Source organism: Carettochelys insculpta, chromosome 6 (assembly GCF_033958435.1).
Source record: "Carettochelys insculpta isolate YL-2023 chromosome 6, ASM3395843v1, whole genome shotgun sequence".
In the NCBI taxonomy this organism is placed as follows: domain Eukaryota; kingdom Metazoa; phylum Chordata; order Testudines; family Carettochelyidae; genus Carettochelys; species Carettochelys insculpta.
This window is the reverse complement of record NC_134142.1, coordinates 68,629,655-68,654,249: the sequence shown is the minus strand read 5'-3', so window position 1 is coordinate 68,654,249 and position 24,595 is coordinate 68,629,655. Positions and strand designations below refer to the sequence as shown.

Below are 24,595 nucleotides of genomic sequence, written 5' to 3'. Positions count from 1 at the left end.
ACGAAGGAGGAGTTTAAATATGTGCTAAGGGCAGAAGCCATCTCCAGTGACCCACTCGCTCTGTTCTGAAAGCTTGTTACACTCCACTAACTAATGAGGCAGGGAAACCCATCCCCATTGGGGAAGAAGGAAGGAAAGGAGTGCCTAATGAAGACAAAGCTACAATGAAGAGCACCCTCGAACTGACATATTTAAAACATAAAGGAGTCAGTCTGACCTCTGGTGAAGTAGCTACATGGGGCAGCAAAGCAGGTGAGAAAGCCCAACGCGATATGGGAACAAGACATGGAGAAGAGTACGGCAGGGTCTCAATATTTGCGAGCCTAAGGTTTACAAATTCAATTATTTGCGAGTGGCCACTTCCCTGGGGCTCCGGGCAGGGAGTACCAGCAGCTGCCACAATCACGATATTCAACATTCGCAAGGGTTCTCATCATGGAACCCCCGAGAATGTTGAGACCCTCCTGCGTTACAGTCCCTCTCGAATCACATGTCACTACAAGAGGCTGTAGGCCTCCCTATAAAGTCAAACCACTCTTTCAGCCCTTCTTGGTGTCCAGCAGCACTGGGCCTCCACTCAGTGCCAGTCTTCAGAGTCAATCACTGGTGTGTGTCGACAGTTGTCGCTAAGCAACTCCTGAACCTGAGCAAAGCAGTGTATATACAGTGCGGCATAACAGAGCCCTATACCCCATAGCCAGTAGTCCATTTCTCGGCGACACGGACCATCCCTGCACAATTGGCATTTCTTTCTAGAGTTGTCTTAGAACAGAGTCACTGACTTTCAAGCAGAGCAGGGATAATGTGGATCAAGTTAATTTCCATAAAAACTCAAAGGCATCAGTTCATTCCCGGTATAAACTGGCTTCAGATTTCCAGCAATTGCTCCTAGCTGCCAATGGAAATACACATTTTCTGCTGTGCTGGTAACTCCCTCTCAGAAGACAGGGAGAGGAGCTGGTCTCTGCAGAACAGCTGGTAGTATACCTGTGAGTTAATGAGTGACAGAGAGGTAGCCATGTTAGTCTGTATCCTATCAAAACCAAGAGGCAGTCAGGTAGCACTTTATCAACTAATAACATAAAATAAATTATTCTGTTAGTCTTTAAAGTGCAACGTAACTGCTTTTCTGTTTTGTGGGTTAATGAGCGCATCAACATGGAATTCACATGGGGGCTCCAAGAGCTAATCTGTCCCCCGATTTGGAGGCCAACCCTGATTAAGGCAGAAGTATGCAGCAAACAGAACCTTGCTACATAATATGGGCATTTAACCCTGTGCGCTGGCAGATTTGTGTCACTGAAGCAGTGCACGGGGAGTAGCAAAACAGCATTTGTTCAGCCCATCAGTCTATTGTCCTTTGTTCACCACCTCCTCTGGAAGAAACCAGCCACATGAGAGAAAGGCAGATAAACCCTTCAGTCACAGTTGCTCCCCACCAAGACTGCTTATTCTTCGTCTTATTCCACGCCGGCTCGGGCCTAGGGACCTGCAGCTGAAACCAATGCTAATGCACAGATGGAACGGTTCAAGAGTGAGAAAATAAGATAAAGTTAATTAAATCTCATACCCGGCAGGTAACAGGCTAGGTGCATTGGGAGTAGGAGCCACAATAGTCACAGCTTTTCTCTAAAACACCAGGCATGGACTGTATGCAACAAGGATAGATAAGGAGTGGCCACTACCCAGGGTCAACTCTAGCACTGGGAGAGCAGGGCAGTCACCCTGGTGCCAACTTCAAGAGAGCACGGTACTGCTTGGCTTCCCCACCAGGCCCTCCTGTGTTCAATCACCATATTCTAGAATGTAATCCAGACAAGCAAGGGGTCGTGTCACCACCCGCCCTTCAACCTTGGGTGCCTCACAATGCTTAGCCGCTATATAGCTCCCAACCTGGGCCCCATGCAAACAGCATGCGGTCCACACCCTGGGTGTCTGTACAGCTGCAGAATACCAGCGACACTCCAGTCACACTTTGGCTTCCACCAGCCTTGGCTATCACCTGCAGAGTAAGCCCAATGCACTCCCTCTCCTGGATTTTCCCCATAAAGATGTGTTCTGCACTGTCCAACCCCCCTGTGAACAGTTCAGATCATAGAGGCCCTCTGCCCCTGTAAGCTGACAGGTATCTGTGCATCAACAGCTATCTTTGAAGGGCTGGGCAACGGCACTGCTCCTGCTGTCTGTGAAGCAGCTTCTGCTAACTCCTCAAAGACGTCTGCGTGCTACCTTAGCTGGAGTTTCCAAAGAATACCTTTTAAACTCAACTCTGTAAAACATATTTATATGAGTACATGCCAATATATATGTACTCACTTAAAACATCAGGCATCAATGTTGGAAATGGTTACAAGAGAAATAAAGACGCAATGTTTCCTAGTGGCTGAGACTTAAACTAGACTTGGTTCAGGGTAAAACCCTTACCACATGTTCCCAGCAACATAGCTGACCAACTTCTCAAGTCAAAATCTGAGCTCAAAGGACTGGATTTCCTTTGGCGAAAAAGCAAAGAGAGACCTGCTCAGCCACTCCTCCCTGATCAAGCCTATGTAGGTTTGAATATGCGCAAACAACATTTTGGGGAATTCCTAACTCTCTGTATAACCATTGCTGCATACATTTCACCACGATATTATTGACCTGTGAACTACTAGTTTAAGTAATTACTCTCGAGGCATATTTCGCACAAAGATTATTACAATAGCATGCATGGTATGAACACAGAGGCACACTCCGCCTCAACGGGCCACTGATGAGAAGGAAGTGTATTCCAAAAATGATTTCCTAGGTGGAAAACAGCTAGGGCTGTGCCTGCCACTACCTGAGCCGAAGCATCATCTACCAGCTATACCCACAGTATGATCCAGTGCATCAAATCCTATGTTACACTTCTTGCTACATAAAGAGGTCACTTGTATTTTACAGTTGTCATGCCAACATCCACCAGAAGCTAGGAAAAGAAACTGTCTCATGCCAGCAGGGTGGGACCAAGGTAATGCATCCTCCCCCTTTCACTGAATTAAACAGCCTGCCTCCCTGCGTTTGTAACATCCAACACTGGTTCACAGGATTTTTTGCTCCCTATGTGCTTACCCAGCTATGCAGCATACATGGAGAATAAAATTTGCCTGCCTAAAAACTGGTTAGTTTGTGCCAGGAAGCCTGAGGTTTCACTGCACTGAAACCATTAACCATTGTAATTAGGCAAGTAAGTATTGTGCAGTACTGAGCTATCCACAGCCTTTTAAAGTCCTATCCCAATATCAGACCTCCTGCCACAGGTGATTTCATGTTAACACATCAGCAGCAGTTGAAGAAGATAAGCCATTTCCACACTAGAACCTCTACTGTGCCTTGAGCTAGCCAGTCTCTATCATTCAGCTCTTTAGCATTTATTCCTTCCCTCCCCAAGTGGGGGGTGGCCAGAGCTGTTAAATCTCTGGGCTTGGCCTGCAGGCTCCTATCTTCAGCAGTTTTCTGAACTGCTCCTGCCTAACCCGAGCTAAACTTTCAGCTGGAGAACTAAAGACACTCCAGGCTGCTTTACTGCAAAGACTGCTTTAGCCAGGATCTACCAAAAAGACAGCCTTGAACATGTTGCCCTAACTCACTTTTGGCCACAGGCTTGGAGCTGTGTTCAGAGTTACACTGAGCAGCACTCTGGAGATCTCTCCCCAGTCAAACAGGCCTCTGGGCAGTAACTAGGGAGCCAGCAATTATGATTAGAGACCCGGAATAAGGGACAACTCTCCATCTTTCAGCAGTATCCACACTAGATCACATCTGCAATTTGCCTGTGGTTCCACATACTACTCCCATACTAACAAAGAATAGAGGGAGATTTATTTTGGATATAGAAAAGTTAAATTAGTTAGAAGATCAATATAGAATCAAGAGACAGATAATTTTAAGCGGGGTGGGGGGGTGGTCTTTATAAAAGTCTCCCAGCAAGTTATCCAGAGAACCAAGTACACTTTGCTGGGTTATCATCACAGAGTACAAACCCAATCTCTTTTTGTAAGGGTTCCTCGCTACAAAACCACCAAGTTGCACAACAGATTTAACTCTCTATAACAAGCCTATGAACAGCCTCACCAGGATGAGCTATATCAATCACATACATGTGGAAACCTCTGTACTCTTAAGACTTTCTCAGTCTCTTGAAAGTGCTCTTAAAAGGGCAATTAAGAAAGCTTCAATCCGCTTTTGAAGCGAGTAGGCACATGTTTATGGCAAATAAATTTACCTAATTACTACCCTAATGGGGTTGGGAGGCTTTACTGAAATTGTGAGGCACCCATATTATAGTAATCAGGAGCCCAGAAAAGGCCTACAAATAAAAGTTGTACCCATTTTACAGATGAAGAAACTAAGGCTTAGAGCGATTGTGATTTGCCCACGGTCATGCAGGAAATTCATGACAGAGTGACGAATAAAATGAGGAGCTCTCAGCTCTTAGTTCTATGCTTTAGCCTCAAGAGCACCCTTCCGCATCTACTTCCCAGTATTTATACAGAGAACATCCTTGTACTGTACACAGAGTTCTAGGTGAAGGACCTTGTTGTGCACCACAGGAGCTGTTTCCTTGCATGTACTGTGTACATTACATTTCAATCTCAGATAGGATTGTAAACACACTTCACTACTTCAACCTTGTTGCCATACACGGAAGCAGGGTGGGGTTTAGTGGCTGCCAGAATTCATTGCCAACAGGCAACTTCAGAATAAATCCTTAAAAGTGCTGCTAGTAAAACAGCCTACAAAGAAAGAAGCTGAAGATGATAATGGTTGATAATTTATTAACAAAGAGCTGCTGCTGAGCACTCCTTTTCCATGACTGCACCAGTTTGCTAACATATCAGAGGCTATGTCTACACTAGCCCCAAACTTCAAAATGGCCATTTACATGGCCATTTTGAAGTTCACTAATGGAGCGCTGAAATACATATTCAGCGCCTCATTAGCATGCAGGCAGCCGCGGCACTTCGAAATTGACGTGGCTTGCTGCCGCACGGCTCGTCCCAACAGGGCTCCTTTTCGAAAGGACCACACCTACTTCGAAGTCCCCTTATTCCCATCTCCTCACAGGAATAAGGGGACTTCGAAGTAGGTGGGGTCCTTTCAAAAAGCATCCCCGTCAGCGAGCCGCGTCAATTTCGAAGTGCCATGGCCACCTGCATGCTAATGAGGCGCTGAATATGTATTTCAGTGCTTCATTAGTAATCTTCGAAATGGCCATCCACATGGCCATTTCGAAGTTTGGGGCTAGTGTAGACATGGCCAGACTGTTTAGGGCAACAAATGATCAAGGGTCTGGAGCACAAGACCTATGAGGATAGGGTGAGGGAGTTGGGCTTGTTTAGTTTACAGAAGAGAAGACTTAGAGGTGATTTAATAGCAGCCTTCAACTTACTGAAGGGGAGCTCTAAAGAGGAGGGTGAGAAACTGTTCTCAGTGGTGTCAGATGGCAGAACAAGGAGTAACGGTCAGAAGTTGAAGAGGCAGAGCTGTAGGTTAGATATTAGGAAAAACTTCTTCACCAGATGGGTGGTGAAGCATTGGAATGCGTTGCCTAGAGAGGCGGTGGATTCTCCATCCCTTGAGGTTTTTAAGTCCCGGCTGGACAAGGTCCTGGCTGGGATGACTTAGTGGGGGTTGATTCTGCTTGAAGCAGGGGGCTGGACTAGATGACCTCCTAAGGTCCCTTCTAGCCCTGTGATTCTGTGAAGGTAAGCAACTCATTTAGGTGCAACAGCAAACGTCAACCCAAAGCATGAGAAAGCAGTGAAGACAACAGCTGATTGCAGGGAGCAAAGGGATTTAGTTTCATAGCTCCCACTGATAACAATGGGAAAGGCCAGGAAGAAAAGAGTAGGGATGAGACTTTGACATTAGAAGAAGAAAAAAAAACTTCTTACATTAAATCAGTTCAAACAACCCCAAACAGAAGATATTAAAGGGGAACTCTCCAGGAGTTTATGCTCAAATTAGAGATTTTTTTTTAAATAAATAAGATGGGGACTTACACATTTCCAGTTATACTGGGTCTTATAAGAGCTTTTTAAGCTCCAGTGACAGTTTTTGATTTAATCAGTTCCCTAAAACAATGGACTAGGACAAGGACTGAGTAGTTCTGGCATTAGTCCAAGACTCTGGAGGTGCCTATTTGATTCATGTCTCCTCCACAGATGTCCTGCATGACCATGGGCAAATCACTTAGTCTCTCTGTTCCCTACCTGTAGCATAGGGGTAATAGCAGGTGTTCGCCTCCCACTGGAGACTGTGAGGCACTCTAGTGCTGTGGTACATGTATTAGGTACAGATGGAAACTCAAATACCTAGAAAAATAAGGAACTGAAACCAATGGGGCTACTTTCATGGTTTAAGCCAAGTAAGATGCAGACAGGAAGCAAAAATGGGAAAGCAAATTCCATTTGTAATCATCAACGTACAGGCTGTAGGGAATCCCTCTCTTGGGACCCTCTCCTGAGACCAGCTGTATTCCAGAAGCTCACTTGCTACCTTAGGACAAGACTTGGTGCCAAAGGCACTGTCTGTACAATAAATCCGTGTTTTACAGTCTGAGTCATATTCCATTCCACATGGTGTACTTGCGATCAACTCTGCAGGGCTGCCACGTCAGAGGCAGATGATTATCTGCTATCTTGTTTCAAACAGTCTGACCATTTACAGATGCAAAAAAATGTGCTCCAATCAGGCCAACTCCCACCACCAATTCCTTCTTTCTTCCTGATTGTAAATGGCAGCCCCCAGTTTCAAACTCCATATATTTAAATCAAGAATGGAGTCTGAAATCAGTGAAATGAGATTCCCCATGACCAACGTGAAGGTTTTGTGGTGGTGCACATTCTTTTCCCTGTCCTGAAGCCAAACTGAATAACCTCCTCATTCCCTGATCATGGGCCCACACACACACACACACGCACACGCACACGCACCCCCAGAACAACTGAACCACTTGGCACATCCAGCCCGAGAACTGAGAGAGCTGACAGATGGATACACCAGAATGTCAACCTTGGATCCTTTATGTTCTGTAGCCCTCCCACCACACCCATCCACTCTCTTCCTCCCTCAGCGTGTATCACTCTATGCTTTTTGAGCTTCCCAAATTCCACTTCTCAGTCACTCTCTTGCACAAGCTGAGAGTTAGCCAATCTGTAGAGCAACATGCTTGATACTTGTGCATTTCTGTTTATTATTATATGAGAATCATACATCTCATAGAACTGGAAGAGACCTCAAGAGGTCATTGAGTCCAGTCCCCTGCCCTCTGGACAGGGCCAAGCACCATCCTTTTTTTCTCCCCAGGCTATTAGCCCCAGATCCCTAAATGGCCCCTCAAGAATTGAGCTCACAACGCTGGGTTTAGCAGGGAAATACTCAAATCCCTGAGCTATCCTTCCCACCATGTTACCCTGTATCACCATGGTGGGAGCCACGTAAACCTCCACCTAACTATTTGGGGGAAGTGATAGAAGAGCAGGAAAAGCCTCTGGGTCACCTCATTAGTCCTAAAAAGGCAGTGTCTTGAGACAAAAGCAAGGAGGGTTTGTCTGCTGTGAATTTCAAAGCCTTAGGCAGAAGGGTGAATCAGCAGAGACAAAAGATTAACCCACCTCAGGCCCACTTGGGGCGGGAGAGGGGGTTAATTATTTTGGGGGTAGGAAAAGCATACATTTGATACGGGAGTAGGAGGGGTGTCATGTGACATGAGAATTAGTCACACTCGGGGAAGGAGGCAGGGCTGTTCTTACCATGTAAGAATTAGGCATTATACAACCTGGCATCCTGAAAATCAATCTCTAGCTGCCATTTGGCTTCATTGTACACTGTCGTCTTTGACTTTGATTCCTTCAGGTCTCATAAAAATAAGAGCATCACCTCTGCCACATTTCAGAGGGGTAGCAACCCTGACAGTCTGTTTGAGCAAAAAAACAAACAAACAAGCAATGAGGAATCCTGTGGCACCTTAAAGACTAACGCATTCATTTGGGCAGGAGCTTTTGTGGGCTCCATCCCACTTCATCAGATTCACGAACAAAGTAGGCTCCAGCCCATGAAAGCTTACACCCAGATAAATTTGTTACTCCTTAAGATGTAATAGACACCTTGTCATTTCTGCCAGAGGAGCGCAGGTAACTGCTTCATGGCATTTGTGAAGACGTGCAGTGTTGGGACAGACCGAGATTGTCTCCACCCTAAGGAGAGTAAAAATTAGTGACCTGCCTTGCCCATTGGTGCAGCATACTGCTCCTTGTTTGTTCTAATACACCTCAAGCAAAGCAGAGAGACCCGTACTAAAAAGCTATCCACTACCCCGGGGGTCAGCATCCAAAACAGCAAGAGCAGCCATTTTTTCCAATTCAGTAGAAAGCTCAATAATTCAAGAGCTGCAAAGCATGTGAAAACAAGACTAACTTTAATAAATAACATCAAAACATGCTTTTTGTAACCCCATTTGAAGAATAGCGCACACACAACTATTTGTAATGTGATACGTTTACTGCAGCACATTCACAAACTTTTTAGACATTCTCTTTCCTCACACTTTGTGTGTGTGTTTGTACCACTGTCTTCCCAATTTTTACTCCCACACCACTTCCCCTCCCCCGCCCCAGGAGGACATTAGCAGGAGTTATCCAACTTTTCAAGATCACATATTGTTTGCTATTTAGACGTACGTTGTTTATTTTTGGGCTTTTAGACATTCACTGTTTATTGAAAATAATCAGGACAGTGGGGTTTTTTTGGTTTTTGGTTTTGTTTTTTTTTTTTAAGTTTTTTTTAAAGTGGTGAGAGTCAAAAAGAAGTCCTTAAAGAGCCACATGCGGCTCCAGAGCCACAGGTTGCAGACCCCTGCTCTACGTTTTAGAGCGGGAGGGGAGAAATGAAGAATGGCCCACTGAGGCCTCCCCTCGCCCCGTAGGGAGGGGAAAAGTAACTTCAGTACCTCCTTTGAGGTCAGAGGATGGAGCAGAGAATGGCAGCCAGGAAGAGAGCTAGGCATGAAGCACTCCAGAATCTGCAAGACACTAGCTGGCAAAGCATGGTGCCATGTAGTGTGGATTTTCACGGTGGGTCCCAGAGGCAGCATCCCAGTCCAAAGTCCATGCACCTTCCTGAAGCATGCACAGAGGGCCGGGGGGGGGGGTGGAGGGGGGAAGAGAAGAAGAATCTGTAATGTTCTAAAATGGAAGCTTCTCTTCAGATTTCAGAGGCCCCCTTAAGAATTAGTCAGTACCCGGAATGGTCAGAGCATTTGCAGAGGCTGGCAGAGCAAGACATCCAGTGTACCCTGTCACAAAATGATACATTGCTGCATGAAAATTACAGTCTTGGTGGCTGCATGGTAGCATGAAGAGAAGGGCTCCTATTCAGATGCCAGCTCTGTAATTTGGGAGGCATGTACACCATTTGAACCATAAAGTTTGCAGTAGACAGGCATGTGCGTGTCAAGTTATCTACTTGCCATTATGCCTGTAAGAGTTTGTTACGAGCATGTAATAATTTGTAAACTGCAAACATTTTGGAAACATTTTACACAAACCTGCTAGTTCTGACTGATTAGCAAGGCATGAACGCTGACAGCATCCTGAGCCAAAGGCCATGTTGTCTGAAGCACTAGGAAGGCAAAAAGTAGGAAAAAACAATAGGAAGGCAGTTTTCCTTTGAGTAGCAACTTTTAGTGACAATATTAAGGCCTCAAGCTTCAGTCATTCACTCAGGTGTTTCCAACCTTGGTATGGCTCGGTGGATGTCTCCTGCAGCCTCTGACCCAGTTGATTCTGTCTCACCTTTTCCCCCTAAGGCAGCAGTTCCCAACCTTTTTGAGACAGCAACCCATTTTAACAAGTCACGAAAACTTTGTGACCCAAGGCAATTCAAAACTGGAGGACGGGAGTTTCTCCTCTTGATTCTGCCCCCTGCACCTCCAGGCTTAAATCCCCTTCACCCCCCAGGTTTAAACCCCTTGCAGGCCCAAAATGCCCCACCACCTACCACACGAGTGCTGTTGCTGCTGCTGCCCCGCACTACTCCTTTGTCGGGCTGACACCACCACCTCCTCTGTATGGCTCTCCCCTGCCCTCCTACTCCCTTCCCCCACCAACAGCATGGGTTCCCTGCCCTGCCACGCTGAAATGGGACTCCATTTAATTGGTTGAACGGCCAGATCCCTCCTGCCAGCCACAAAACCAATTAAACTGACTTCCACGTCAGCATGGCAGGGCAGGGACTGAGAACTGGAGGAGTGAGCGGCGGCAGTGGTGGGAGCTGCAAATGGCTCCTTAAAGAGCCACATACAGCTCGGAGCCACCCAGCCATCCATCCTCAGAAAAATCTAATGGCAACTCACAGGTTGGGAATCCCTGCCCTAAGGAGTGTTTGTTGCAGGCAGAGTGCCAAGAGAGAAGGTTGGACCAATAAGCTGCTGCCTGAACTCAAAGCCCTCTCTGCGCACAGAGCAATGCTATCTGAGCAGGAAGGGAAGGCAGGCAGTTTCATGAAGCTGTTCCATGCTGTGCCCTGTGGTGCAGGCATCTTCTGAGGGCAGAGACTGTCTTTTTATTCTGTTTGCACAGAGCCTAGTGAAATGGAGTAGTGATCTATAAGCACAGGTGCTATGACAACACACAAACAACATTACTACTCTGTGGGGCCTATTTACTCCTTCACTCCCTTCATCCCAATTGCCTCACACATATATTGTCAGCCTACCTCACCACTAAGACTTGATGCACATAAGCATCCCGCACCACACAGCGATGCCCTGTTCTGTGTGGCCTACCTCTCCAAGCCACTTCCAGTGCCAGGTCTGAGCTCAAACACAGGCAGGGATGAGTCTGCTCACATCAGACATGCAGGCTGCTGCTGAGAATTTCTGACAGGAAAAGCCACGGAGTTGGGATTAGAGCCCAAAGCGAGTTCAGAATTGGCTCCCCACTGCTGGAACCAGTCTTAGTCCTGGCTTGAGCTCCCCAGTGACCTAATAAAAACCCTGGGAAACAGTGTCCATGAGTTTGCTACCCTGAAACAGGCTGGCTCATACCCATGAAGCAGTTATAAAGAAGCCTCTTCCTTCCCTGTCTCGCTCCAACCTTCAGGTAATTCCATACAGAGAACTTGTTGCTGGAGAAAGATGCTAAACAGTACTGGTCATGGGGGTTCTTGATGTGTCCATAGCACAGCCAGCAGCCACTCATAAAACGTTGCCATGAGCTGCAGCAGGAATGAACCCAGTAGCCTGAAACACGTAGGTGTCAGTGTTTCTCCTGAGAGGCTGCCCAAGCACTCAGCTTAAGGGCGCTTCAACAGCCACCCAGCCGATTAGCAGAGCACCCCCAGCAGCTCACAGACAGAAGGAAGTGTTTCTACTGGTGGTGCACAGCCACAAATGCCTCAGTGCACATAACAACCTTTATTCTATACATGGATGGAAAAAAAATTAGAAGGAGCATTGTTGGGTGTTCATGAGCACACAGGCCTAACTGCTGTTCTCTTCTCCACAGAAGAGATAAATCTACCTGGCTTCGGAGATTTGGTTAACACATTTATATAACTAGTAATGTCCTATCTCCTTGGCACAAACAGGGCAGTTGGAAATACCCTGGAGAATGCTAAGAGAAGACAGATGCTACTGACTGCAATGAATGTTGCCTTGAAGAAATTAAGTATTTCCTGCTGTATTGGCATATACAGACATTTATTTGTGGCTAGTGTAAGTATTTGAAGAGAAGACTTCTTGCCGTAACATCAGTAATCAATTGATAGGAGAGAGATGCTTCTTAGGGGGTAGCAACGGGACTCGTATTTGCACTGTAGCTTTCTTAGGGGATAATATATGAAGTAGTAGAAGTGACTCACTAGCTGCCGTTGTGCATGTGCTGGGAGACGCATTCACACTAATAAAGGTGCCACAAGTAACAGGCACTGACAATTAAAAGAACCCCTGTGTGACACAGTCATTTTCTATAGGGAAGAAAAGTACCAGAGGGGTAGCCGTGTCAGTCTGCGCCTGCAAACACAACATAAAACCCTGTGGCATCGCAATGATTTGAAGTCACTACAAAGTGAAACAGACTTGGAATTATTGCCGATTCTGCTCCAATTCATGCCCTCCTTCCACTGACCAACGAAGCCTTTCAAACAAATTTGAATGATTTTCTTAAAGAAATCTCTTCTCCACGGTCTCTCCACCAGTGTTCCCTTAAAGATGAGCACTTGTACAGATGCTCAGGAGAGAGTCCAATGCTACCCCGCTGACTCGCAGAGCACCCAGGCTGGGTTGTTTTTTGTTTTTTTTTTTGTTTCTACTGGTGGTGCACATTTGGATATACCTCACTGCACACAAAAAATGTATCACACACATGGATGGAAAAAATTAAAGGGGACGCTGCTCCTCACTCCCATCACTTTTCATTAAATCATGAAAGGTTGTTTTTGTAGGGTTGCTCGTAAGAACGAGGCAGCTGGCCTTTACAGCCCAGACATTTACTTAAGCCTCCTAGGCCTAAGAAGAGACACACTGGTTAACCAGAGCCCCACACCTAAGTAGCATGTACTTTCAACAATACAGAATAAGCAAAACTTGGCTTTGTCACCAGCCAGTGAGTCCCCTCCCATTCAGAGCAGTGCCCCTTGGCTCCGAGGGAAAGGATTTTGGTGTTGGCTCCCAGTCTGCCAAGTGGAATGCACTTCCAGAAGACATTCGGTCTGTGCAGACTGATTGATCGCTCTAAGCCTCGGCTGGGTACATGACCATACACCACAGTGTTTCTCCACACATCCTGACTCACATCAATGGGAGTTGTAGTCATGCTCTGAAGAAGGCATGTGGCCATTTGAATGAGATTTCTGGGACTGATTTTTCAGAGACGTTGAACTGCAGCTCCCATGGACTTCAGCTGAGTTGTATATGACCAGTACCTCTAAGAGTCAGGCCCTAGACAGGAGGCCAGAAAACACTACATGCAATGCGAGAAAGCATCCCAGGCAGAATTCTTTCTTACCCACCCCCGCTACATAGCAAGCTGTAGTCACTGGTCGGCTGCTCCCTCCCACCCAGAGGACAGCCGAATTTCAGTGTTTTTCCAGCAAAGGTAGTGATATGTACAGGTAAGGGGAAGCAACACAATTGTAAGACTTGGGTTTGCAATCAAAAACCTTCTTCAATTCAGGTCTCGGTATTTCCAGCCACCCGGGTGTGTTTGGGACACAGTGGGAAAGAACAGCAAATAGCAAGCAGGAGGAGGAGAAACGAGAAAAGACATAAGGCAGACACAAGACAAATGTGAGTCCCTGCATCACTGATTTGTGGGGCAGCGGTAACACTGGTACCGGCTGATAGAGCTTTGCTGCAGTAGTCGTAGTCCATCCAAACACATCCATTACCAACATGGCAGGAAAGATATACAGATGGGAGACCGACATATGGAAAAAAGACAAAAAAGAAAGAAGTGCTGCTTTATGACCTAATAGGGAGCTCAAAAGGCTTGTCTGGCTCCCGGCCACACCACAAACATCCTATGGCAGGGTTCTGTTATAATAAAGGGAAAGGGGGAAAAAAAAGAGGCGGCGGCAGCAGCAGAGAAACAGGAAGCTGCTAGCTCTTTGCTAATCTTATTAACGCTTGCGGTTGCACTCTGTTAATATAGTTTGTTGCTTTGAGTTCCAAAGATTCTGCTCCATTTCTCCCTGCTCTTAACCTCCCTCCCCTGTTCACGACACTCCCCCACCATCACCAAGAGGCTTCTTTCAGAATGAGTCAAACTGGCTGCAGGAGGACGAACTGCAGTTAGAAGTAGCCCTGAGAAGGTTAACTGGACTTGAAATCTGAGTGCGATGGCTACTCTCAGACAGAAGGCCTCAGGGTCAATAACCAAGGCTCACAAATCATCCTCTTCCCATCTGCTTCTTCAAAACTGACCACAGCTCTAGATATCTGTCTCCAGCACTGAAACCCTGGACTTGGGCATTCTTCATGAATGTCACGCCCTCCTGCAAAGCGCACAATTGGCAATTTTTAGGAAACATGCTAGCATTTTGGAGTATTTATTTTACACATGTACACAAACTCAGGTCTTTTCTTAATTGCCCTGCACTTTGGTGGTGGCACGAGAGCACTAATTTACGTGTCTTTAGGTGGCAGAAGCCATAGTCCATTTCTTGGTTACATGGCACATGACAATGGATGTATTAGAAGGTTAAAAAATAATAATAAAAATAGTGGCATTCACTCTTCCCCTCCAGACTGGGAGCTTGGCCTGTATGAGATAATTTTTTAAAAGAAACAGCACAGCTTGTGGCCCAGAGACAGCTCAGCCTTTTTTGGAACTCTGATATATGTCTTAAAATGCACCTCCATGAACTCTTCCCAGGGTACAACCACTGTCTCCCTCTCCAGTCTAATGTCAAACAAAGCAAGCTGCCCCACAGCACTGGACTCAAACCCTGCAGAATGTCTACGCATAAGACTAAACCACAGGCAGCTGCAGTTCGCAGTGCTACAAAAGAAAATTACCCAGGACACATGACAGCTCCCAATCCTTCTTAAGGAAAGCTATGTGAGCTTTTACCATCCCTGTCACTAAACTAAAGCTTGTGCCACCAACCAGGACTCCAAGCCAAGTTCATGGTTGGATTCCAAAGATATTGCCATGACCAATACAGAACCCCACATCCTTATTCGTGAAGATGGCTTACAACCACCAATATCTAAAATGCATAACATGTGAGGCTGCGGAGTTGTATGTCACAGGCAGTGAGGCATTAGTTCAAGAGCAGAGTGTCTAGGACAAACACAGCTGTACCCACCCACCCTCAGGACACGCTGTTGCATTTCTATTATGGTGATCAAATGGTCAAAACATTTTAAAAAAAAATCTTGTGAGCGCTAATTAAGACAGAATAGATGTACTATTCATCTGAGCCAACTGCTCTTCCAAATCTACCTATTTTAATAATACTGTTAGACCCACATTCCCAAACCTGTAATCCTGCTCCATTTAATTTCTACATCAGGACAAGGCCATCTCAAAGCATGTGGTTTTAAAAGACAAACAAAAACTTCTCACTAGATAGCCTAATACAGTGTTTAAAACTTGCTAGAAAGCTTCTGTTTAAATTTTCCCACTTATTGGACAAGCAATAAGCACAAAACAGACACCAAGATACATTATGAAAAATCAGTAATGAAGTTAGGGAAGCTGGTTATTGCTATCACCTTTGCCCTGTGGAGTCATGTTCAGCAAGACTGTGATAATCAAATCAGAGACCCAAGAATTTAAACTGATTTCCTGCAAGGGTTGAGAAGGAATTCCCCAGAAATATACACTCACAGGGCTGGAGCTAATAGCTTGCTTCCTTTTGGGGGGTTTTCCCCATGCCTGTAGAGGATGGAGTTCACATTAGGTGGACAGAGTTTGATCCATACATTACATCTTGCCTTTTTAAACTGCTGTCCATAATTCCATAAAACCTGCATAGACCACTTCCTTCCTTGTCCATTTCCAACTCCCTTCTTAAATCCTCCACTAACAAGCTGCTGTGTGCATGAACAAGTCACACGGCAAGGCCCACGTGCCTTGTGCATCTCACAATATAAAGAGGTTATAGTGAACAATAAGTCCTGTGGCACCTTATAGGCTAACAGGTGTTTTGGAGCATAAGCTTTGGTGGGCAAACAATATTCTTGGTAATAAAAAATAAAGTCCTAAAAAGAGAACGTAAACCACACCTCCCACGGCTCTAAAATGAATAACTGCCTTACAAAGCCAATGACTTATCCTTCCTCTGCAGCAATATTCAAGGGACACTTTTCAGTTAAATGTCTTTACAGAACTAATAAACGATAGGGCAGGTGAAGTACAGTTTGAACCTCTCATCTGGCACCCTTGGAACCTGACCAGTGCCAAGTGAGAGAATTTGCCAGACCACGAAAGGTCAATATTGTCTAGCAGCATTACCAAAACTTCACTGCTTCCTGGGCTATTAAAAGACATTTGTGGTAAATTACAGCTTAATAACAGCACAGAACACAGAGCCAGGACTGGTGGCTGTAAATAAAGGTTATCGAACAACATGAAATTTGGCCACTACCCTGGTAAGTGGATATCCGGCTAAATAGAATCATGACGGATTACAGATGTTTCCAGATTGTAGTGTGCCAGATTAAGAGAGGTTCAACCTGTACTATCTTTTATTGGACCAACTTTTGTGGTTTGGTCCATTGGACTGCATCAGGCAGACAGCACACCTTCCACAGCTTTCTGGACAAAACAAGCTACCATTTATTTAACTCTTTTTTACATATGGCACATTACACACTGCTTGCTCAACTCAGAGGATTACCAGTTACTGGGATGGTGCCATTTTTGACAGATAATTTTAGGAATTTATAGATACTGTATTTAGTCAATATTTACCTATAAACAGGAAACATTCATCACAGTTTAGCTATTGCTATCACTGTTCCATTAATTCCAAAAATTGGAAGGGTTTCGATTTCTCATCAAGAAGTGCATTTTATTGATGTTTCCCAGAAGGCATGTGGGCAAAACCCATCAAAGCTCATGACCTAATAAATTTGTTAATTGCTAAGGTGCCACATACTGTGTGTCATTTGTGAAGCTACAGACCAACACAGCTACCCCTCTTAAATGATGTGATAACATGACTGGGAAAAACAGGTAAAGGTTTTTTTGTTTTCCTTTTAAATAAAAAATTAAGTATTTGAATCATTTATGTTAAACAATACTTTAAAATAATGTGCCCCTAAGAGTAGACAAAATAAAACTTCCATCGGCTTTTAGTTTCTGATCACTCATTACAAATGGATTGTTTACTCTGCTCTGCAAGATGGCAGCCATCTGCTCAGAAATTAAGAATTTCTGTAAACTCTTTCATAGCCAGCAATCCCATGACCAGGAGGTTGCCGGATATTCAAATATTCTGGATAATAGAGAAGCATAACTAGCAAAGCAGAACATTAAAGAAAAACAATAGAAACAAACAAAAATGTATGCAGAGTACCTCATTTACCAACAACAGTAGTACTGTACACTGCAAATGTATATTTTATCTGCTGTATTTATTTGTATTGACTGTCACTACATTGTACGTACGTAAAGCATAACTAAAATTTACTTATGGTTAAAGTGTCAGTTATCTGAGAGTTCTGGATGATAGAATGTTGGATATGAAAGAGTTTGCTGTATTGTCTGTAGCATACTGGGCTGGGAATCAGTAGTTTTTTCTTCTCTCAGTTCTGTCACCGTGGACGAGTCATTTACACGCAATGACCGGTGTTTGAAGTTAGAGTGAACAGTCTGAATACACATAAGCCTGATTTTCAGTGATGCCAAATGCTCAGCATCTCCAAGAGTCAGACTGATGGTATTTCAGATGGAGCCATTCAAAAAACACATTACAGACCCCACAAAACTTTTAGGTTTAACCTCCATTGTGCCCCCACAGACTGGTGTACTCACTGGGATTCACTGTCTTCAGCTGTGGACTTGGCTTCCATCATCAGTCAGATGAAACCCAAGCTTGCTGATCTGAATGGAGCTCACCTATTCACTCAGGACCCATCTTGCTCCCAGTGAAGACATTGGCTGTCGATTCATTGACATAGGGCCTCAGGATTTTTCTGATTAAGAGGCGGAAATTTCTTGTGGGCTGTGAAGTGCTATTTTACAGCAGTTTTCCCAATTTGCTGTTCAGAATATTTCAAAACTAGTAAATGCCCACAGGAAGGCGTTAACCGGCACATCTTACAAGAGCACACAGATTTCCCAACAGTCTTCTGTGAAGAGAGCAATCTTTTGACAGTGGCTTTTCTTAAATGTCGCTGGGTAACAAGGACAAACAGCTGTGTCAGTCTGCTTGGTCCTGGCAAGCTTTTTTGGAAGCCCATTTCCTGCATTTTCTTGAGCATAATGGGGAGAGTATAACAAATGATAGATTCTTCTAAATGAAACATCTGAGCAAAGGGAATCTGCTTCTGCAAGGGAAGAGCTTTAATCCCCACTAGTGACCGCTGCTCTTATAGAAAAGGGGCCCAGCATAAGTCTACTAAAAGTCAGACAGAGCAGAATTAGTTCTGTTCTTTATTTTCCACCCATTAAGTGAATATTGCTGCTGAGATGAGCTCTTGGAAGCCTCTTAAAACCCTTTCTGAAGATATGACAGCCCAAAAAGCCTCTTACAGAAATGCTATGCAGCTGGAAAAGCTGGCAGTGCCCCCACCCTGAATTCTAAACTGGGAAGTTCATGCTCCCCATCTAGCAAGCACCTGCAGGGATTTAATCAATGGAGTCTGCAAGGGGAGGACAGCAAGATGTTAAAGAGCCAAGGCATATTCCGTCCCCCAGCTTAAAATGCCTATCATCATAAGGACTTCTAGAGTGCATTTGCTCCACAGAGCTTGAAGTGTTTTACAGGAGATATTGACCCCATTTTCACTACCCACCTGTGAGGTACACTACACCAGTCTGTTGCACAGAAGAGGAACTACAAGCATATGGAACATAGGAAAGCTACCTGAAAAATTAGCTTTGTATAAATTTCTTTGTGCACATCAGGTACAGAGCGGCTGAGCATTCATAGTCAATTACTACAAATCAGCAGATCTAAATTCTTACTACTTTTTACTCTTCTACATAGCTTTGCTGAGCCACAACAAAGAGATTGTAGCCCTTTGTGTGTGTCAATAGAAGAGTTTATTAAGTGTCAATTATTCAAAACAGTGCAAATGCTCTGAAGGCAGTGGGATTGCATGTTACCATGCAGGGCCTACTTTCGATTGTACAGCTTTGGTTCTCAGTCAGGATGTGTGTGCCCTTAGGGGTACGCACAGGTCTTCCGGGGTACATCAGTTTATCTAGATACTTGCCTGGTTTTACAAACAAGCTATACAGGGTTACCATATTTTAACTGTCAAAAAAAAAAACAAAAAAAAAACCAGACACACCTAAGAGGGAGCATATCAGCATCTATTAACTCATGCTGTGTGTGTGTGTGTATATATATATATTAGAGAGAGAGAGAGAGAGCGCGCGCGAGCGCACACACAAATTCATCGTTGAGTTTGTAGACGCTGATACACCTCTTTTTTGAACGTTCAAATATGGTAACCCTACATAAAAGGAAAAGTGAAGTCAGTAGAAACTAAAATTTCACAAAATGCCCTGTTTATATAGTCCTATACACTGAAATAAAAGTGCAATGTCTATGTTCCAATTGATATTGGAATTACATAGTAAAAAAAATGAAAGTCAATTTTTCAATAATAGCATCCTGTCACATTTTTGTGTCTGATTTTGCAGGCACATACTTTAAGTGAGATTAAACTTGGGGGTCCCCAAAACAAAGGCTCCCAAAAGGGTTACAGTAGCCCAGAAAAGGTGAGACCCGCTGCTATGGCCATTTTCAATAGTTTTCTATATCGTGGCAGGAGGTCGGTTTTCAAATGTTGAAGCAGATTCCCTCAGTCTCATACAGGATCAGAGTGGCCCTTCTGCTTGGAAGTGTTAAGATGGAAGCACCTTTTCCTTCATACCATCAAAAAGACTACTATCAGCACTATTCACATAATGGAAACATTGAAACAGTGGCTGTAAGTTCTAAAACCTGATTATACAAGCAGAATTGTATATAAAAACATCTCTCTCTCTCTCTCTCACTCACACACACACACACAGCTGGTGAACACACACATATTATACAAGCTCTTCTCTGAATCTACTATCTTCTCTCTCCAGAATCTCAGCTTGCTATAACAGCAGCAGCAGCAGCAAAAGACTCTGGCTGTTGCGGATGTTAAAATAAATAAATAAAATAAACAAATAAAATCTCAGAAATGTGAACCAAGTCTATCTGTTTCAGATAAGAATCTGCAAAAGCAGTGAAAATGGCCCTGTTCGCCACACTGGGGTGACAGCTCATACGTCCAGCAATGACCATTTAAATTATCAACATTGTGAAATATTTCTTTCCTTGTGAAAGAAAGGAAATGATGGCAGCAGAGTTTAGAGTGAGTCCCATTTTGGGTACACGTATACAGCAACTGGAAGGCGTAATTCCCAGCGTGGCTCGAGCTAATTCACTACAGATAGAAGTGTGACTGCAGCTGTGGCTCCGGGTAGCTGTCTGGAGCACATAGCCGGAGAGTCAGGTGGGACTGACCCAGGTGGCCACACTGCATTGTTTAGCACTCTGGCTTAGCTCCTAGCTGTTGCAAAGATGTACTCTTTGATGCCATAATTGAGCAATACTTGGGACTCCCAACCACTTCCTCCTCAATAAAAAAAAGGAGCCAAGCCCAAAAGATGCAGCTGACTATTCAGGCCTCACTTAGGGCACACCAAGTAGCACACAAGATCAGTGTGTCCTGTAAGAGGAGCACTCAGGTAGGGGAGATTCATGAGCCGCCCATCTGATCGGCAGAGTGCCCACAGCTGGCAACATGTATTTCTATTGGTGGGGCCCTTCTGAACATGCCTTGGTGCACACAACAACATTTATTCCATCCATGGGTGGAAAGAATTAGAGGGAACACTGCACAAGATCTCATTTTGAAATACTGCATGTGATACTCTAAATAGCATCTCAATTTGGTGATGCACAGAGACAGTTCATTTTGTGGGTGGAGAGTGGGAGAATACTATTTCCCTCCCCACCATCTGACCCCTGTACACACACACACAATGTGGTGTCTCAACAAAATCAGAATCCTACATCCCTCTGTAAAGAGAATCTCTTTGGTCATGTAACATTTGGAGGAGCAGATACATGTCACAACCCCATTCCCCACAGCATCTACAGCCCTTCTATCACAAAAGTAGGAAGACTGACACACTTTATTCCAATTCCGTTTGTCCAGGCCCAGTTCAATATAATTCAGGTTATTACAGAGATACTAATTCTTTAGGCCATTTCCCCTTCCACCACTCATTTCTCCTACACATAACCTACGTTTACAATGTAGATCTTTGTTTCCTTTTAGTGGTTGGCCCAGACAGAGGTTTGAGTGTGCTACATTCTTCATTCCTGGGCTTCATTCATTTTCCTCAGGCAGCAGAGTCACATGCTTTTAGATCTAAAGGTATGGGATGAATCCTGCTGCTTACAGCCCAGCCAGGGCATTACACTATATGTAAAAATCACCTAACATGTTTCCCCAATGAAGGACAAGAAACAAATATAATATCCACACCCCCCTCTCAGAGAAGTATCCTATTAGCAAAACTGATCACATTACTCCTGCAAAGGAAACAGATAAGATCTAAGGTGGCCTAATGGAGCCTATAAGCTTCAGTATCCTAATATGTGGGCAAGAATGAAACTTTATGACATAGCCAATTCTTCGAAATTAGTCAGAAGCAACACGTAGAAAGACTCTTCACCAACCTCTTACTAGCTGGTCCTTCAGATAAGCAACCCAGCATTCTCACACTATGGACTGGGAATTAAAAATTTCTCCCTTTTTCCTCTTTGTTGACACAAATACCCACATACCATGAACTCTTATGTGTACACTTGAGGTATCATGCCTTTTATTCTCCCCATACAGCCTTTTCAAGCTAAGAAACCAATGGTAGCAGCACCATAGCTATCACTTTTAATTAACTCATCACTCTTTAACAGAAATGTTTCCAAACCTAACATTTTGGTTAAGCCCGAATTAAAGTCTGGTGGGGGTGGGAGAGAGAAAAAAAAAAAAAAAAAGAATCCTCTTATTGGTACACACAGCCACTGTTACTCCCAACTTCATGAAGGGCCCCAAACTTAATTTTAAACATCTAATTATACCCACACCTGTCTCCAACACCTATGTCCACTGCTCAAGAAGCAAGTGGTTACATTTTCTATTCAGCACTCAGGCACAGCAAGATGCGATACAAACAGCAGGCATAAAATTAACAGATGATTCACTCTAGTGACTTGACAGTTGTTGGATGTGCCCTGCCATACTTTTTTTCTTTTAAATTGATTTTATTGTCTGATGAAGTGACTCAAAGGAAATGTTTCAGGGATGAGGATTCCAGAGTGATCTAACACAGGATGCCTTTGGCTTAAAACGAGAGAAAGGAATAGAATCCCCGACTCCTCCTAAACTCCCCCCCTCCCCTCCAAGTTTAAAAAAGGGATGAATGTTACCATTTTTGGACATAAGTGCTGCACAAGCCCAACCCTAAACCACACCATTCAAAGGAGAAGTGAGCCATCGCCTTGCTGCGCTCACGTGGAACTGGGGACCACTCAAAAAGGGAGCAAGAAAGTGGTGGGAAGGCAAGGGGGAAACTTACTGACAGCAAGTCAATCTCGTCTCTTCGTGGGGTGGGGGGGGGGCTTGCTCCTGCTTCCCTGAGAGTGTTGAGACAGATCTAGCCCGAGGGCCTCATCCGCAGCTGGGTAACTTTCTAAGCCCATTTTCCAGTCACTGGCTGATTTCCTGCTTGATCAGTGCCTGTTGCCTCCAACCAGAGCGCTCCTTGCTGTGCCATTGTTCTCGGGGGCGCGGGGGGCCCACTGGGAGTGACACGTACCTGCACAGCCCTCCCTTCCCCCGCAGCACCGCCAGCCGCCCAGATCACCTCTCCCCCAGCGTCTTGAGCCGCAGCTGGGCGCCCCAGAGCACCCACGGCTGCACAAGCCAGATGCAGCCCGATCCCCGGCTAACACACACCCAGGTCAATGGCACCGAGTTACGCGCGTGCAGGGAGCTTGGCCTCCTGGCGCTGACAGGGAAACCATCTGTTGCGGGCTGGGGGCGTGGGGGTAAGGAACTTGGGCGGTGCTACCCCGGGCAATAAAACGGCTCCAGGTCTCCAGCTACCCATCGCCCTGCCCCTCCCAGGTGGCGCTACTTCAGCCCCCGCCCCTCCGCGCGCACACAGGTAGGACAGAGCGCGGCCCGCACGTCTGTGTCGCAGAGCAGCCCCCTGCACGCGTGCAAGGGTCAGCCTGTCGGCGGGGGGGCAGATCCGCGAGCCCCTAGCTCACACCGGGGTTTGAACTCGAATCAAAGCCCGGTTCCGGCTCGCAATCAAAGGGGAGCCAGCCGCGCTATTCACGGCACTCTCCGAGCTCTGCATCTCAACAGGTCCTGTGCCCCGCTCCATTGCAACCGCTGACCAGCTGGGAAAGAGCGGAGGAAGGGGAAAAAGACGGTGGGTTATGCATACACAAACCCATAATTAGGCTGCTATTGCAGCCCGTCCCACCCCCACCCCTCTTCAGAGGGGGCGACGCAGGGATACGGCTGCCAACAGCTCTCCACTCGGGCCGTCAGCAAAGGGGGAAAAGACCCCCAGCGTTAAACGGAGGGGAGCTACGCGGCTCCCCAGGCTGCAACTCCTGCAAATCCAAGGAAATCTCCCCCCCCCCCCACCCCCATCCAGCTAAATGCCTGTAACACAACACTCCTCTCGAACGGAGCTACTGCAGCCTCCGCTAACATCACCCCACCCCCTGCTTCAGTATCTCGGCTAGGATGCTGCGGGCGAGAGGGGGGACGGATTTACCTTTCTCTGCTGCTTTTCCCAGGCTGGATCCAGAAGCATGTCCCTGTCCCAGTCCTCCTCCGGCTGCATGTAGTCATTGGTCTGCTGCGAGTCATAATGATCCATGGCTGCGCCTGTGTCCTTCGGGCTACTGCTGCTTTGCCGCCGCTGCTGCTGCTGCTGCTGCCGCCGCCGCTCGCGCACCCGGGCGGTCTCGCGCTCCCCGCTTCAGCACAGGCAGAGAGAGAGGAAGTGGCAGCGCGCGGCAGCTCCCGCTTCGCCCGCAGCTCAATCTAGTCTTCGCACACAGCGAAAGGAAGGCAGAGCCGAGGGAGGGGGGCGGGGGAGCAGCCCCTCCTCCTGCTCAATCTCATTGGCTAGGCGGAGTTCCCAAAAGTTCATTTTCCAAGGCGACCGTCGCTCTTATTGAGGCATCCTCGTGTCAATCAGGACATTCAGCCGCTGAGATAGGTTAATATAAAATGGCTCCTCCCCCTTCATGTGACATCTGAGTTTAATCTGCGGTGGGCTCAGGGTGGTGACGTCTCCCTTTACCTTAGGGGTTTGTAGTAACATCAGCAGCTACCGAACAGCCAACGCATTCTTCAAACCCAGGGAGCGACGTGTTGTGCAATGCAAAAACGCAACAACTACAAAGTGCATCTGAGTAAGAGCAGGGGTGAGCCCTAGGAGGGTGAAGTTTCCGAAGGCGGGGGGGGCACAGCAGGATCAGTTGCTGGGACTCAGGCTGCTCCAGATTATTACAAATGGTGAAAGATGTTACTGTTTAGGTGTATTCACATGTATAAACCAATTAACTTTTTACACTTTACAAACATTTTCTTACACATGCCAAAAGTGGGTTGTTTCCTACAAGCCCAGGGCTTTTTTCCTGCTGGAACCCCCCCCAGAACAGAGTTCCAGCGCCTTTTTTCCAGGCACTGCCATTTTTAAAAGGCAGCTGAGCAGGTCCAAGCTCCCTGTGGCTCTTTAAGGAGCCATTTGCAGCTCTAGCCCCTGCCCCTCTCTTCTGGGTCCCAGCATCCCACCATGTTGAAAGAGGACTC

The 24,595-nt window shown here is 45.8% G+C and overlaps 1 protein-coding gene across 6 annotated transcripts in view; it reads right to left on the bottom strand.

Moving 5' to 3' along the window:
- Window positions 1-24,205, bottom strand: part of ACTN1 (actinin alpha 1) — a 128,916-nt gene extending 104,711 nt beyond the window's left edge. The window contains exon 1 of one of the 6 annotated variants that reach the window (XM_074997198.1): window positions 23,550-24,205. In XM_074997198.1, the coding sequence (XP_074853299.1) occupies window positions 23,550-23,654 (105 nt within the window). In that variant the 5' untranslated portion in view covers window positions 23,655-24,205. The remainder of the gene's footprint in view (window positions 1-23,549) is intronic. The other 5 variants (XM_074997199.1, XM_074997196.1, XM_074997200.1 and 2 more) reach the window with 5 other exon arrangements.
- Between the last annotated feature and the right edge of the window lie 390 nt (window positions 24,206-24,595).